This window comes from Xylocopa sonorina, chromosome 4, assembly GCF_050948175.1.
Source record: "Xylocopa sonorina isolate GNS202 chromosome 4, iyXylSono1_principal, whole genome shotgun sequence".
Lineage (NCBI taxonomy): Eukaryota > Metazoa > Arthropoda > Insecta > Hymenoptera > Apidae > Xylocopa > Xylocopa sonorina.
The window spans coordinates 4,239,932-4,257,934 of NC_135196.1; the positions used below are offsets into that span (position 1 = coordinate 4,239,932).

The 18,003-nt window shown below is 36.1% G+C and overlaps 2 protein-coding genes across 2 annotated transcripts in view; both read right to left on the reverse strand.

Annotated features, from left to right (window-relative positions):
- LOC143423257 (uncharacterized) overlaps nt 1-18,003 on the reverse strand; it is a 325,047-nt gene that overhangs the window by 214,456 nt on the left and 92,588 nt on the right. The window lies entirely within an intron of this gene.
- Nucleotides 1-18,003, reverse strand: part of Igl (IQ calmodulin-binding domain containing protein igloo) — a 139,844-nt gene that overhangs the window by 59,098 nt on the left and 62,743 nt on the right. Inside the window, exon 2 of the mRNA XM_076894072.1 lies at nt 8,371-8,667. Within this exon, the coding sequence (XP_076750187.1) occupies nt 8,371-8,667 (297 nt within the window). The remainder of the gene's footprint in view (nt 1-8,370; nt 8,668-18,003) is intronic.

Consider the following 18,003-nt stretch of genomic DNA (forward strand, 5'->3'; position numbering starts at 1 on the left):
ACAAATTCTCGTTCGTTTTCGTATAAATGACTCAAGAAAAATTCACACTCGCTTTGATCTAATTACTAGTAGGAATAATTAATTCTGTGTAAATCGCGCGAGGTATCGGTCAACCTTTGCCAAGCACCCGCTGTCAGTCAATGTTCGCGAGTTAATTCCACGTTAGCCATCTACCATCAGTCAACTTTTCCAGGTTTGCACAGTGTCGACTGTCCTCCATTAACTTTTACGCATTTACTCGTGGTAACAAGTTCCTGTCAGTCAATCTCAACGTCAGTCAACATTCCGTCAACTCCTTTATTGCCAAGCTTCTCTTATTCACAGAGCTGAAGGTAAATGAGGGGACCCCATACCGTTAGTCACATTAATTTAAAGGGCAGGATTGTGTCGTGTTTCGCAATTGACACGTTAGTATCTCTTATTGTGCGTCGTAAATTGTTTAAGGAAAGAGACAGCGGTATATTATCGCGATAATTTATATTATTTCATAATAAAATATTAATTACATTATATTTATAATTATAATTTTAGTATTCTTGTTATACTTTTCTAGCCATTTGATATTTTTATTACATTTTTATAACAATTTAATGCTTTTCTTTTTATATCATTTCTACTAACATTGAAATATTATTTAATATGCAATAAAAATGATAAAAGTGTTTAGAAGTAGAAATTTTCTATTGCTGGTAGATATTAACAATAATTCTCGTCGCTCACATCTGAAAAGGCATTGAACAAAGTCGCCATGCCCATGGAAGTTGCCTTCCAGGTGCGACGCGAAATTTTTCTCATCAAATTGACAATTTCCGGCTGCAGGGAATCAGGATTTTCCATAGAACAGGTATTACCAAGAACCGCCAAAAGGAGGCTCTCTATTAAATCGATATCGCTCTGGAAACAAACTGTAATCAAGTTTCCAGTATCTTTCGAGTTTATCCTTATACACCACGAGACGAGATACCGTGGCACGCGACGCATAATTGACCAACAGCTCGCGGCAAAACAGCCATCGTCCTAATGGCAAATAGCGGGGCCACGTAACATCCGCCAGGTAACGCATCCGGGGCGGAGAATTCCTCGACGAACACCCACTGTTACCGAATCGATCCACCCTGGCCCCGTTCCGTACCGTTACAACTTGTAACATTCGTTCGTTCGATCCACCGACTAATTCGCTGAAGAGCGTTTCATCGTCGTTAATGGAACGCTCTTGGCTCGCGTCGCTTCGCGAAGCTGCCGCCATCGATCGGATTTCGACTTTCGAGGAGCGTCGAACGGGGTTGTGTCCGCCATGAATCCAAATCAGACGTATCTTTTCTGAACGAGGCAACCACTCGCGAGCAATTCCGTTGCCAGGGAATGGGTTCTTCTTAACTAGTGTAGTTGAGAGGTATAGGCGGACAACTGAATAAATAGCGACCCGCGAAGAGCAATCTGCGAAACGAGACAAACCATCGCCGCCAAATGAGTATCGACCCGGTTTAAAATTGTTCCTGCAACGGAGAATTCTTCGATTCGGCTCTGGATATCGCGATCTTCGTTTTACCTCGTCCTATTATTTGATATAATCTTTGGTACTCTGACTTTACTTCCTTTTATGTCGAGCGCACGATGAAAACATTTGTTTTGTATTATATTGTAATATTTGTATATTGTTATGTTGCTTTCTGAACGTTTATGTTTAAAAATGATAAAAAGGATTATTATATTTCATGGAGATTATAAAATGAACATATTTCGCAGGTTTACGGATTTCAAGTTATCTGACAATTGGACAAAATTCTCGCGTAAATGTTTCACTGCGGGGAATGCAAATGTTTGATCGTTATTAACGCAGATAAAATCCAATAAATATGATAAACGAGTACCCGCTCGTACATTCTGGTATTATTATCTGTATCGTTGATGCTATTTGTATCGCGAGATTGTACTAATTATAAACTGGTTAAACTTATTTTTGAGGAAATCGAGTTTGAACATTTTCAAGCGTACACGTGCCCCTATCGATTAATTTATAAATAAATACAATTTATATCATGGACAAGGAGTTATTATATTATACGTAAAAAAGTTAATCGAACATGTAAAGCAGCATTTTTTTTGACATAAAGTTTCATTTTTGAAGATTCAATAGATTTATTTATTTAATTTCAATCGATTTTTATTAGAAAACGAAGACGTTCGCTTTAACTTTTTAAATGAAGATTTTTTAAAACATAAAGTAACGTTCCCTTGGTTGCATCATCAGTATTCGTTCAGTGTGTTTACGAAGAGCAGGTGTACTCGTTAAATTTTCAAATTCGATCTTGTCGAGAACGAGATCGTAAGTGAGAAAAGGCTATTCTATATCTTCGCTTCACTCCTTTCCGTAGATTCTCCTTATTTCGAATTGCACCATCACTGGAAATTAAACTCGTATACATACGCCAGCAAATGGTTCTTCTTCTTCAGCATTGAATACTGCATCAAAAGAAAAGGGTGAAGCATCGTGTTTCAAATTTAAAAACGAACTAAAGTTTCTGCGAAAGTACCAAGTAACAAAAAATTAATTAACTCACTGCACTTGTACATCTTCCTGGATATGATTCAATTTTCATTACGAAACGTTTTCTACGAAAGTAACAATTTATAAAAAACTGTATACGTTGAATAAAGTCTTAATAAAATATAATTTGCCTATATTATTCAAATATATAAAATTACTTTGTTATTTAAATGATTTTAGTGTTTAATTTTGTTACTTAAGATAATGATTTAATATTACCATGAAAAAGAGAGTGAGAGAGCGAACAAAGTAATAAATTATTTGTTGTTAAAATATTAAAAGGTTTCTCTGATTCTCGGCTCTCGAGTACAAACGATAAAAAACACATTTTATTTGCATATTGCTCTCAATCGAAAAGCTTTTCCCTGTTTCCAGTTGAAATTAGCAGAATCGCGATCGCGTTAACGCGTGCGCGAATTTCCGCTGGCCGAGCTGCGCGAAAGGGTTGGAAATATGTAAAGTGAATTGCCACGCAACAACGCAAGATGGATCGTGTTACATTGCGGGTACAAATTTTCCTTTGCCAACGGCGAATTAATTTACGTGCACTGACGAGCGAAACGAACGGTATACGAGGCATCAATTTTTAAAGGGAAACAGGGAAACGACGCACGGAGGGATAATAAATCGTCCGACAATGAACTGTCGTAAATCATTTTAACAACAACAATGTTGCAGCAAAAGAACGATACGATCGAGTGGGGAACTGTTCGAATTTTTGGAAATTTCCTCCCGTTTTTCGTAATACTTTCTACAGCGATCGTTATTGCTTTACATAAATTTCATTTTGCGATATAAAGTCGTTTATTCGAATAATTCGTTCGAGTAATATGCACCAACGAATTTATATTCCTTTTAAATCAAATTCATAATAAATATTTAGAAGAAGTATTAATAATAATTGTTTGAAAATTTTCGAAACATCTGACGTTAAATTTTGCTTAGAATTAATTAAGGCTTGCGTCTGATACGTTAAAGAAGTGGTTGAATTGTATCGATCGAAGTAATTTAAGTGATCAGATTAATCAAACAGCGCCAGAGTATTTTTCTGCGAGACCAAAGACAACCGTTGGCACGCGGCCGCATAATTAATCATTGCCAGATAAAAGTAACGAGGGATAATCAATTTTGCAAACCACCGGCATCGAACTTCCCCGACGGCGTTCGTTCCGTCCGCTACGAATTCGTGGCACGCCCTTGACATTAAAAGTCTTCCGGATCTGTATCGAATCTTTACGTAACGATGATAAATCTTTTATTCAACGAACATTTTTGACCCACTTTAATAGTCTACAATTTTCATTCGATTTAAACAGTCCACTCTGCAAACAATTTGTACGTAAAATGAAAATAGGACACGATTAAGAATTCAGATGATTCTTTCAAACCTTGTAATCATTTAACAAAATTTGTACTGTAGTGTAAGGACGTGAAGAAATATCTTTATTTTTTAGTAATGCTGTTACGTCATTTTTGTCGTAAATTTCATTTCCTACACGCGTATTTTAAGTATGATTTGTATTATAGTTTTAAAATAAATTGAATTACTTTTGAATGATAATAAAAAAGGTACAAATTTGTCAATGAATATCGAATTATTGTCATTGACAGTATTTTCTCGTCATACAAAATCTACGATTCCAATAAATGTGAAAACATCGAAAATACCATTTCAAACAGCACCAATCAACGCTATTGCACGTAGAGATAACAATAATTTAACTTAAATTTAAATGTGTGGATTAATCAGTGTTAAAAATCCAAATGTGGATTAATTTACTTTTATATCGCAAGGAGAATGAATTTAGTACGTCTAATTACTTCCTCCCAATCACTTACAGGGCGTCGATCACTCTTAACATCAAGAAACTAACAAAACCCTAAATTCCATCCACCTTGAGGCACAATTGGTTTCCGGCGACGTCCATTTTTTTAATCTTTTGTAGCGACCCTTCCACCTCCGTCACTAGTGGGATCATACCAAAAGAGTTCTCTCGCAAATCCTCGCTTAATCATCCAATTTCTATATGGAAACTTTCCGCCCTCGTTCCCAGTATCCCCGTGCTTGGTGCACAGGGTGCCGCGCCCTTTCTACCCTCTCCCATCACCCTTTAATCCCTCGTCTTCATTTTTCTTATAGCTCCACGCTCGCTCTCGAATAAAGCATAATACTCGGAACGTACCAGATATTACACGTTCCATTTAGATTAAAGGGAGAACACTTTTCAGAGATTTATTAGAAAATTTGCAAGTCATTGGTGGTTAATAAACGAAAGAGAAACTAGCGTTTCTGTAACCATGAATTGGAAACCATGGATATTATTATAGAAATTTGCAGATTTTGGTCGACTGTTTATTACTAAATTCCGTACCATTTTATTAAAGCAACGATTTACAGTTAAAAATCGCGTCGAAGCAGAGAAAAGTGTAAAGTTAGAACAAATTATAATACAAGTCAAATTATCATTTATCCAAGTTCATTTTTCTTTTTTCCATTTTCTTTAAGCACACGTACGATCGACTAAAATCTTATTTGGCACTGAAATAATTTCCTATTCACCACCGCCAGTTTTTCTCCTTTTATGCCACCCCAGCGACTCGTACTGTCAATCAACCCCACGAGCTACCTGCTCGACCAACCGTCGAAGCACAGCCACGTCCTCTTCGCCACCTTACGTGCTCGAACCTCGCTACCCGCCTCGAAAGCGTTCGTACACACGACAAGCGTCGTATCGAGTATCAAAATTCCCGAGGAACATCGCGTATGCGAGCCGTGGGTGAAAATCCAGGTCACCCACGGGGCGGCCGTCGAGGTGCGAGCAATTTCCGTGGAAATTCCAGGTCTCCCCCAGCAGTCAAAATCCAGGCTGAGGGGTAACAATTTCTACGCGGTGGCGTCTGCGGATCCCCGTGGTCCTAGGGGAGACACTGGCGAGAAAACTACCACGCGAGAAACCAGAATACCCGCCGACTTTATGACGCGCCTCGTTTGCCGCCGCTGCTGTCTTCCTCGAGCACTTTGCGGGCGAAGGAATCTGATCCTGCGCGAGGTGCATTGCCCATCAGGGTGTCGCGATATCGTCCGTCAAGAATGGACAAGCGAGTGTGTGCACGGTTGTTACGAGCTTTTGTTCCATTGAAATCTTTGTGTCGTTGGAACCGTGCGAACGTGTTGGAACGAAAGTACGTAATTTCGTATGGTAATTTTGAGGAGAGATTGTGCGTGAAAAGATTCGGCACAGAATTGGGGATTGAGTAAAGAATTATTTGACTGAACTTCTTTTAAATTTCTGTATCTGTGCTGTGTACAAAATCGAAGATATTTAGCAGTAGCATCGACTTTTACGAAATTGATCCAATAAAAAGGATTAGTGTTTTAATGTACCAGTCTGTGGCAATTATTGTAAAATTCCTTTCAACTATGAGCGTGGTTGTATAATGAAAATAGTAGGCTGTTAATATGCTTCGTTATCACAAATAAGGTAAGTGGATTCGATTTGGGTTACATTTGCGGCGAAGGGTTGCAGTGGAGAACATTAGATTGTAAGCTGAACTGATTTCAACGATCTTTTTCTACGAATATGTCAAATAAAGAGGAACTATTAAAATGAATTCGAAGTGTAGAAAATAAATATAGAAATAGAGGCATCCTGAAAATTTCAGAGAATGTTATAAAAATGCAATTCGTCGTTGACCTTGGATCCTGATAAATTGGAGAACGTTTTTATCTGAAATTAATAGAAACGAAATCGTACACGAGATTCTCTACTTTTATGATATTTATCCTGCAGAGACATTTTCTGTCAAAGTAACAGGATCGATTAGCTCCACTCAGAGGAAATAAAAGCAAACAGTTCCAATTTATGCGACGTACATAAAACAGCGGCGCGCTTTATTACGAATTACGATAATTAAATTCCCAGAAACACGGTCGAAAGCTGCCAAAGTGATCGAGGCATTCGGCTGTTCTCTCGTTAAGAAATGAAAATGCACAGACGCCAGACTTCCGACTCGATTACTATTTCTTTTATTCGAGCTGCGAGCGAAAGAAGTAAATTGCGTCGACGGTGGTCCTTTCAAACTTTTTATGATCGACGATATCGCCGATTGTCACAGACAATTCAACGTTCTCGAATAAATTGCGAAACCAAATATCCATGAACATTATTTTCCAATCGTGCTTACAATTATTACGTTGAGATGATTGCAATATTAAATGAAACACGGTAGACAATATTATATCTGTGTGTGTACATATGTATGCACGTGGGAATTCCCTGGCAATTGTGTTGATAAAAGGCACGCGGGATTACGAAATTGTGGCTTGCATGTCTAATAAAAATGTCAACTGATGGCGAGATTGCATGCGACTGGAAATACACTGGTAATATTTGCTCTTACGCAAATATTATAAATGTCTAGCGTATTTATTTTGGCGAACAGAAACATCTTCGATCAAACACATCCGAGCTGTTTGATCGAAAGCGGAATTTTGATAGAGAAACCAACTCGATTCATCGTTATTCGATAATAACCGGCGTACCACGGTCGGAATTTCGAACATCCATTGAGATATTAAACTAGTTTGCAATTTGTGGTAGAAAGCGTGTTTCGAAATGCAATTTTCAGCAGATTTTTCTTTGCGTCGGTTAATAACTAAATATTTAATGTTTTCCGTTGTTTTGATTGACGTCAGTGAAGTTCGAAAGCAATTTTTGCATATATCATCAACTCCTCGACATTAAAATCTGTTTTTATTGTTCAAGTATTGAATTTCTATGATGAGATTTGTATATTAATCTCCAAATGCAACTTTGTTTGAATACTCGTACTATTTTTTTTAATTTTAAGACACTTTCGTTTGTCTAAAAAAATTTTCTTATAAAAAGTAATGAATTTTTAATATATATGAATTAAAGTGGAAAATTGTGTGCAGTGATAGCAATTTTTGTATCTATCTTTCACAGGTAACAAGTTTTTTGTAAAAAAAGAGAATGCAATTAAAACAAGGAGTCTCAAAAATAAGGTAGACATCTCGAAGACACGAAATTTAAAGATTGGTTGACTAAGAAGTTACAAAATTTCTTTAAAATGCCATAAATACCACATACTATTAATTCCTCTATTTTTCATTCATTTTTCTTAGACGTACTCTCACTTTTAACATTATTTGTATATCAAAAAAGATTCAAAGATCTCAGAATTAATTCTCCAAGATTCTAATCTGAAGAAAATTCCACTTTGCACTTACAAAGTTTGTAAGGATCCATCAAAGTTATCCAACATGGCTGGCACCACGTCACATAAAAGACGCGTGCACCACGAAAAGACTGAAAGAAAGAAGAAGAAGCTCGACTCGCTGTTGACTTCAAAGAAAGAGTATTTTAACACCTTTGCTCTCGACAATGTCCATTCTGAATTATAGAAGTTTCGTGGGGCATCAGTTACTTTCAGATTCGCTGTCCATTGTTCTATTCTTCCGATTTTTTGCATCTAATACTACGTCACTGTCTCCATCATTCATTAATTTCCTCGTGAATACGATCGATCACACATTTTTTTCAACAGTTCGAAATCAAACGAATCTTTACCCAAGCCAATTTCACTTCTGAAATCCTATTTCGAGGGGCTTCGAAACTTAAAATCGTTCGATGAAAAACTCGAGTTGCCTCGTGGAAAAGTCGCGACGATTTAGTGTCGCATCTCGAGCGCGAAGGATCGAAGACGAATAGACGGGAATTAGCGGAAGAAACGGAGAATTCTGAAATTAAAGGCTTCTCCTCTCGAAGAACGATCTCTCGCCATGGATACGCGACACTCACCTTTGTCGTCCGCGCGGAACTCCTGCTGAAGTTGTTCTTTGGTTGGCTCTGAGTTCGATTTGGTCCCAGTCTGCTTTGTCGAGGATTCAGTCTCTTTCATACTCTTCCTGGCGTGGTGGCCACGAAACGCCGCCTGTATCCTCGTCGCGGCCTCCTCTCGCTCTTTGTCCGTCCCCTTCTCGTCCTTCTTCGCCTCCTCCTTCGATTCGGAAACCTTCTTCGACGGCTGCGATTTCTCTTCTTGAGATTCCTGCGACTCTACTTTCGCTGGACTGCTCTCCGTCGCTTTTGGGATGTCTGGAAATTGATTAATCGCCGTTAGTAGGAGAATTGACACGTACGTACGAGGGAAAATGGTGAGAAACGACGAAAAATGATCGAGAGCGATCGTACAAGATGGAGGATGGAAAAGGAGCGTTCAAATAGACGCGTCGTATCACATGAAAATAACTATTTTAGCATTATTGCAAATATATTATCAGAGTTTCTTCTGAAATTTGTGATTGCTGTATGATAGATTGATGTACATATATATCTACTACAAATTTGTGTATAATTAATATTTGCGACGATGAGATTATGCCGACAGTTGTTTGTATATTAATTATTATAACATGAAGATTAATGATATAATTGTTTGGTGGAATTTTTTTTAACAAGGCTTAAGCAAGACCACAAATATGGCTTCATCTTCACTTCTATTTTCCGCGAAATAATTTTGTTCTCTAATTAATACATTTAAAGAACATTTCTCTCCCTCTCTCTCGCACTTTATCTCATAGAAGCTTACATAAACGCGATTATACAACGATGCGAATTTTCAGACCAGATAAAGAATGGAAATTCCCAGACTACGAGGAAAAGATTTCCGCAACACGTAAATGCGTTGCGGAAATTTTGTTAAACGTTTCTTTTTTCAAATCGCAGGGGAACGATTCGCGAACCTTTGTTTCAATCGATTCCATTATTCATAATATGTGCTTTCTACATACGTATGACCAAACGAACGAGCATTGCTCGCCAAGAGATTTAATCACGGACTTCGAAACGCGAACGCGACTCTCTCTCTCTCTCTTTCTCTCTGAACTCGCGTTTCGCGCGACTGTTTTGATTAAACTTCACCTTTCCAATTCTGCGGGATCGGTGGACGTTTCAATTTTCAGTCGCTCTAATTTCGCGTTGTACGATCGAGAGGGGTCATAACATTCATGGATTGACAATGCATGCCTTCGATCTGTACATTTCGATTATTAATTGTTTCTCTTATTTTGTTCTTCTTTAAGATTCAGTTGTACGGTTAGACAAGCGTGTGCAAGATTTGGATCAGTATGATCGAAGATCATATTCGTTCATCTTTTTTCTTTTATCACTGCACTTTCGTTATCAACGATGAATCTAACGAATCTGCTAAAATCAGTGATTCTTCCAATGAATCTCAGTATTTCTTCTAACGAGTTTATTAAAGTCAATAATATCGTGTAACTGTCCTAAAATAATTTTTGAATATAGATTTAAATATACAGAGCGAGTCATTTAACTGTAATTTAAAATTTAATTAAATTTTATATTCATTAATAAACTATTTGTTGAATATGAAAATATTTCAAACAAAGTGGTACATACAATGTAACAAATACTTTGAAATATAGTTTTATCCAACAAATAAATTTAATTCATTTAAGTACAATTAATTAATTCACTATGTATGTTTCATAATTAAATATCTGGGTAGAACTATGAATTTCACTAATTGTATTCAGTTTCACGTTTCATTTATGAACATGGCTGGTCAATAATTTTTTAAATAAATTGCTAAATATATAGTAAATGCTTTAAAACACACCTACGATGCGTGAGTTCTATGTTAAACGCGATAGAATTATCGTCATTACCGTGGGAATTTCATAAATTTATTACAAATGAATCGCGTGAACTTTGATAACCAAAGCGTGGTGATATTTTATAAAAATAGAGGATCGAACATTGTTTTGTAGTAGACAATCAAAGTGTGTTATATTTGATAAAAGAAAAAGTTAAAATATAAAAATAGAAGGTCAAACTCTTTTTTCGTAGTGGATAACCGAAGTGTTGTGTGTTAAAAAAAAAAAAGAGAGCTGGAGTATAAAAATAGGAATTCAAATCTGTTTTCGTAGTAGGTAATCAAAGCGTGGTATATTTTATAAAAAAAAAACAGTTAAAATATAAAAATAGAAGTTTAAACCTCTCTTCGTAGTAAATAATCAAAGTGTAGTGCATTAAAAAAAAGTTACAATATAAAAATAGAAGTTCAAATCAAACTATCTAATATAGTTTGTCAATAAAAGCTGCTCGCATTACCATAAAACGCGTAAACATTGCATACAGTAAAAATTACTTTAAAAATAAACATTCATTCATAACGAGAATTACTTTAAAACCCCTGAACAGAACGGATATCTCGTTCCATTTATAAAGAGAACGCGTTGGATCATATAAATTAATCTTTCCAAAGATAGAAACGTATTAACCGAGTAATTTTATCGCAAATGGTTTTCGTACTTTGAAACACGATCATAAACCTTTTAAAGCAGACGTCACAGTGTGGAAAAAAGCTAATAAAGTGCACGTGTACACGGGACACGTGTAGCAAGCTAATTAAAAATCTGTACTCTCAATACACGTGTGCATGGATATTTAAATCTGTTTACGTGTACACGAACAATTAAATACACGGATGTGTGAAGTAGTTTGCGTGGTTTTAAACTCATGTATTTTTCTATCCGTCAATTGAGCGATTCTTTGGAATGAAAACATCTTTGGCTGTGTTTAAAGTCGCACGATCAAGTTTAATTGCGAGAAATTTTGTGAAAATTTGTAATACAACATTTATGCGAATTGTTCGGAGAGATAAATGTGTAATTATATTTTCTAAAGCTTTATTCCAATTGTTAACAAAATTTATATATGGATCGTTTATTTTGAAAATAGTGCAAGTCCATGTTCTTTTGTTTCGAGAAAATTGAATGTTAGCAGATCTGACAATTAAAAAATATAGACTAATTATGTGAAGTATGGAAAAGTTTCTACTAATTTTTCAATATGTAATTTGATTATATAAATTTCTTTCAGGCGAATTTAACTAAAATAATTAACAATTTCTAGGCTGCAAATTGACTTACACTATTTTCATAATTAGTCAATTGTAAATATCATTTAATTTCAATTTTAAAATAACAAATATCACTTAAAATATCTTTATAAATAATAAAAAGACATAAAATAGGATTAGCATTTTTTATTACGAACGTTAATTATATTTATATATTGTTAAACTTAACAGAAGATATTGGTATTATTAATTATTTATGCTCTTCGTGTGGCAGTGTTTTGAAATATTCATGAAGCACAGGAGGTATATAAGGTAATAGCTGCTGCATATCCTTATATTTCTCGTATGCAATAGTCTTGGCATCGTGATACAACATTAAAATTGAACAAAGCATTGCATTTTTTAAGATATTAAATACCAACTAGTTATAAATAAAAAGTTCACACTAAATTATGCATAAATTACGTCATCTCATTTTTTCTTAAATGGACTTACATCAGTTTCAAAATAAACGGTCCATATGTCATTAAAATTGAATTTGTATTGATGTATCCAATTGATAAAAATCGATTAAGAATGATAAAACAATTATGTGTACTGACTTTCGAGTTAAAATATAAAATTTCTGGTTCCAAACAGACAAGATATAAATTAAAACAGAGTTGACGATTCGTTGCAATATTCTCTGTGCTGCATTTCATCTCACAGACGAACCTAATTTTAAAAATACAAGAAATTCTCAGACAACCCTTTCTCTCATTCTTACCAATTACTCTAAAGTTTCTTCATTCAAACATGAATCATACTTGCGTCCCAGAGCAAGGGGATTTAAAAGATTTATGACAAACCATTTTATTTCAAATCAACGCGGCTGAGTTGTCTACCAGACAGCCACGTATCCTCGCAGCTTGCGCTCGCGAAATTCATAACTCTAGTCGTAAATAAAGAAGTCGTGGCTTGCCAGGTACATCGTGGACAGAAAAAAGAACAGTGAAAAATATAGAGAAAAATGAACATTTTAAGTATGATCTACTTTCTCTGTTGCTTTTTAATAAAAAAGTTACAAATATGTACTCTTATCACAAATATGCACTAAGCGTAATAAAATGTAATGCAAGATATTTTTATTAATTAAAAGCAATTGCGTGAAATTTAAAAATCGATAGACACAAGATGTTATAATCAAAACGTATGGCAAATAACTGACAGAGAGTTTCAAAGCATTAAACTCGTAAAATTCATTTATTCCATATATTTGCATTTCAGAATGTTCTATACAGAATATATGAAATGTAAACTATTGATTAACGGACAAAAGGGATAATGAAATTATCCGTGAATAACTTGAAAACAATTTTTTGATCGACACGCGTTATTTTATAATCGAATACTTTTCAGATTGTCCCCGCACAGCGTTCCCCAGCGAAAAGATTTGATCTTCCATTTCTGTTTTCACTTTATTTTTTATAAAACACAACGCACTTCGGTTATTGAGGTCCACGCAATTGATTCGTCTGTGGAACGAGCAGATGCGCTGCAGCTTGCGTTTTCCCCGTGAATAAAGGACACGCGGCTTGTCGAACACACGCAGCACGAATATAAAAACGAGAAAATATGGGGAAAAAAGCGAAAAAGGAGATAGACACTGTAGTTCTATTAAGCGCGATCGATTCTCAATTGATATTCAACAAAAAAAAAAAAAATACTGAAATACCCAGCAAAGGCGAACGATATTGAAATATCCTATAAAAGAAAAAAATATTAACAACTCGTGTTTTTTGAGAATGGTTGTCCGTCAGTGTTTGTATGGTGCATAGCAATTTTTCTTGTCCATTTTCAGGCACCAAGTTTGTCTCATACAAGCAGGCATACACACTATCTTATTGTTTTTTAAAGCAGTTAGCTAATTCCAAGAATATTTTGAAATTATGTGGAAAACTGAAGCAGACAAGTGAAGTGAAAAAAAAAACAGTAAAATATAGTATAGTATTATACATATAATAAGTCTTCAATGGCTGAGATATGTCAGATTTGTATCAAATGTGACTAACAATAAGTTATCTTCATGAGTTATCTTTTGATTGGCTCGACTCTTAGCTTTCATTTTTTGCAATCATTGTCAACAAGATTCAGTGATCTTATCCCACATCCAAGCAATGAAATTCAGAACTTATCATCTCCCTAAATTCGTCCAGCCATTTCACAAAGCTCTAGCTCAAAGAATAATACACTTTTAAAAGAACGCAGCCATAACGAAGGCGTGTGCAACTCCGGCTCCAACCGTAGCTTCATTATAAACCCAGAAGACCATATTTAAAGAAAGTAACATAAAACTGCAATTCCGCGGAGAAGACCACAGATCCTCTTGAAAAGAATCGAGCATATCTCAAAGCTTCTTGACCAGCTTTATTAAGAAAAAAAACACGTATTCAATCTTCTTTTTAATCTCTCGTAGTGGCACAAGTTCGCGACACGGAATCCAACTTCAGAATCCAACGCGGATCGTCTCCGCAACCGGATGGCTGTTTTGCGAAATTCGTAGTTCTTTCCGCGAATAAAGAAAACACGTAGCTCGGGAAAGGGGAACGAGAAAATGGCGGAAAACTATGGAGAAGAACAACGCGCGGTAGACGCGGTGGTACAAAGAAACCCGTGAATTATTGCTGGCGCACCGCTGATGACACGCGCGCCCCTCCGGTTACGCGCGTCTAATTACCAGCCCCGTTGCGTTTTTTTTTTCTCGTCGCGACGATTCGCGAGAACATCTAGAGGAATGCTTTTCAGACTTGGAGACAGAAATTCTCCTCGAACTCCCCTGCGAACTTTGAAAAGGAAAGAAGAAGGGACGAAGTCGAGCAATTAAAATTGAGAAATTTCAGAAAACGAATTAGGGTGCTCAGGGTGAAATTCTCAATTTTGAACTTTCTTCATTGCAGTGGTATTGAAGAAGAGTTTTAATCTTTCGTATTTCATTGCAGAAGGTGGTTTAAGTTTGAAAGGTGGCTTGGCGGCACTGAAGGGTGCTAAGGGTGTCATATGTAGGGTGAGATTCAATGTGTTCAAATGTATGTTAAAAAATTGTGTTTGTATGGATTCTGATGGTTAGATTGTAACAATAAATGATAATATCCAAACTTTGCAATGATCAAACATTTTGTATAATATTGGGGGTGAAGGAGTGACAGCAGTGCCATGTGTAGGGTAAGATCCAATGTGTTCAAATATATGTTAAGAAATTGTGTTCCTATCACTTCTGATGATTATATTGTAACAATAAATGATAATATTCAAACTTTGCAATGATCAAATATTTTGTATAATATTGGGGGTGAAGGGGTGACAGCATTAGTTATTGCACTGGGTGATATCAATGCTAAATACCACTAATCTGAGCGATCATCGATTAGAATACTATGCGTATGCTTTATTAAAATTAGTCGTCATTTTTATATGTACAGTCGTACTTAAATAACAAACAAATTGGTTGCAATAGTAATACAAAATAAATTAATTACATTAAGCATACAATAAAGTTTCACAGATGCTCTCCACGTTAAATAAGAATCAAAACGAATACTGTCGGTTTGCTGAGCGTAATTTTCCAATTCCATTAGCCGATTTGTTTACAACTCGCAGGAATTTAAATAGAATTTGTATTTTTCTCGGGATTAAATACCGATGTTTACCAGTTGAATTCGTTTGCTGCGAGCTTTGTACGCCAAAATACGAATCTCCCGGTGCAGTTGCTCAACAAAGATTAATTGCCGCGCTGTATCTTCATTACTATCCGAATAAGTTGGCAAACTCGTGTCACTGTGACACACGAATGGTAACGAAGAAAGTCATCTATGCGTGCTCGTTGATGCGATAATAAGGTACTCGAATTTCATCTCACGTTGCATTAACTTGTATTTGCTTTATATGTTCAATGATTCCCTGCTCAGTCAGTTCGCGTCGAATTGCAAAATAGCGAAACAATTTTAAATAAATTTTCTGCGAACGAAAAAATGATAGTCGCGTTTAAAAAAAAAAATCTACGTTATGAAACATATTTATAATATAAAGATTGTATGCGAAGATTTCTGTGGATTACATTTATATCTTAAATGCGAAACAGCAAGCGAACAACTATGGCCGCTCTTTCTTAACGGATTAAACTTGTGTACCGACGCTATGAAATTGCAATTATTATAGTATTATCAACGTTATTTCCTCTGTTACTTTGAAGATCGCAAGAAATGAAGCAACGTAAGTTCCACTTCAGTGCGAGTGCAAAAACCAGCAGCTCTCCGCTGCATTGCTAACAACAAACGTCCATAAAACAGATAAACTCGGGCGAACACAGATTGCTGTCATAGAGGAGCGTTTCAAGTGGTCTTACAAATGATAATAGTATACAGAGGCTAAAACTGATGTCTTTTTCCTATCTTATCAGAGTTTTAACCCTTTTTTCTCTATTTTAAGTGATTAATCATTCATTTGGGCGTTTAGTTTATGCCTTTGTAACTTTCTAACATTTATCAATAGAGAAACTTCTTTAACAAATATATTTATATTATTAAAATCGAGTTGAAAATAGTAATAAATTTTCAGTATCAACAAAAATTCTGTACTTTCATAAAATATTCTATTAAACAAAAATGAAAAATAATTTCAGAAATATCCACTCTTAATCAAATTTATACAATATTATAACAGAATGATTTAACAAACAAACAGTCAAATGACAGGATCATCCATATTATACAATTTACATAAACTCTGAATTTTCATTCTTATTAAAAAATTCTAATTTCCTCCTCTCATTCACTGTACTTCTATCACCAATTAAACACCGTATCTAACGTGAAATCAAAGCTACTTAACCACCCAAAAATATGTAATTAAATCAAACCACGAACTAACTTCCCGATCAGACATTCAGTTTGCTCCAAGACTTAAAAAAACTCGTCGAATCAATGTGCCTTCGTTTCGAATAGTCGCCTCGGATCTCCGTTCCACCCTTAGCGAACTGTTCATCATTAAACGCACCCCGCGTGCAGCAATTAAATCTCCACCCCCTTACGAAGACTGTAACCAGCGCGTAAACATTGAGAATCGTTTCGCGATCGCGTTTCACCCTGTCCTCGAAGTGGGACGCGAGCGAAGGGTGGCGCGGGACCGAGGGTAGACAAAGAGAAAAAAGGGGGTAGCGCGGATAACGTCTTCGACGGCGGATCGGGCCGCGCGTTTCTGATGGAAAAATCGCAATGCAAAAGCCGCGAGCATTGAATGGCGACGCGGTTTCCGATAGCTCGATCGCGGAACGCTTTCCTTTATTTCCACGTCTCGCTGCTCGCGGCTGTCCTACATAACTCTCGCTGCCATCGCGTGGTTTGTTCACGAGCCCGTCGAATGCCACCGGTAGTAGCCGGGGAGAGCTTTTCACCCAGATAAACGCAATCCAGTTTACTCTGATCCCTGCCCAGATAACGTGGCGTACGTGTGAAAAGTAATTATCATTTATTTAAAAAAGAAGGGATAGAGATTTATGTGAAATAGGACATTAAGACTTGATCTGTCTTCCAAGAACCAACAATTTTTGCCTAAAAACTAACCATGTCACGTGCTCTGTTTGCTGTAATCCCTGATCAGATAGCGTGGGATACGTGTGAGAAGTAATTGTCATTTATTTAAAAAAGAAGAGATAGAGATTTATGTGAAATAGGACATTAAGACTTGATCTGTCTTCCAAGAACCAACAATTTTTGCCTAAAAACTAACCATGGCACGTATTCAGTTTGCTGTGATCCCTGACCAGATAGCGTGGGATACGTGTGAGAAGTAATTGTGATTTATTTAAAAAAGAAGAGATAGAGATTTATGTGAAATAGGACATTAAGACTTGATCTGTCTTCCAAGAACCAACAATTTTTGCCTAAAAACTAACCATATCACGTGTTCAGTTTACTTTGATCCTTGTCCAGATAGTGTGGCAAACGTGTGAAAAGTAATTATGATTTATTTAAAAAAGAAGAGATAGAGATTTATGTGAAATAGGACATTAAGACCTGATCTATCTTTCAAGAACCAATAATTTTTGCCTAAGAACCAACAATGTCATGTGTTTTGAATAAAATCAAATAGATAGAAATATTATACTACTTTTGATAAAAAATATGCTTTGAGCTAGAGCTTGCATATAGTTGTAGTCATAATTTTTAAATTCCAAGTTAGATATCCAACTTTGTCAAATCGTAATGCATCAAGCGAAAGGTCCATCGATTTCTGCCAATGTCACAACTGGCAGACATCGACCAAGACCTTCCTTCTATTTTCGTGCACATTTATTCACATTTGGCAACCAGCTGTCCATAGGCAGCAATAACACCCAAAAACCAATCGCTTTAAGTCAAGCGTTCAGTTTGCTCGTTCTAACATATGCCTAGTAAAGGTTTCACATTTTACTTTCATCACTTTTGTCTCGCTGTTGCATTGTTCAAGTCGTGGTGTTTCTCTGATTTATTGCTTACCGCACTCGAAAGTTAAGGCACGCGAAATTCACG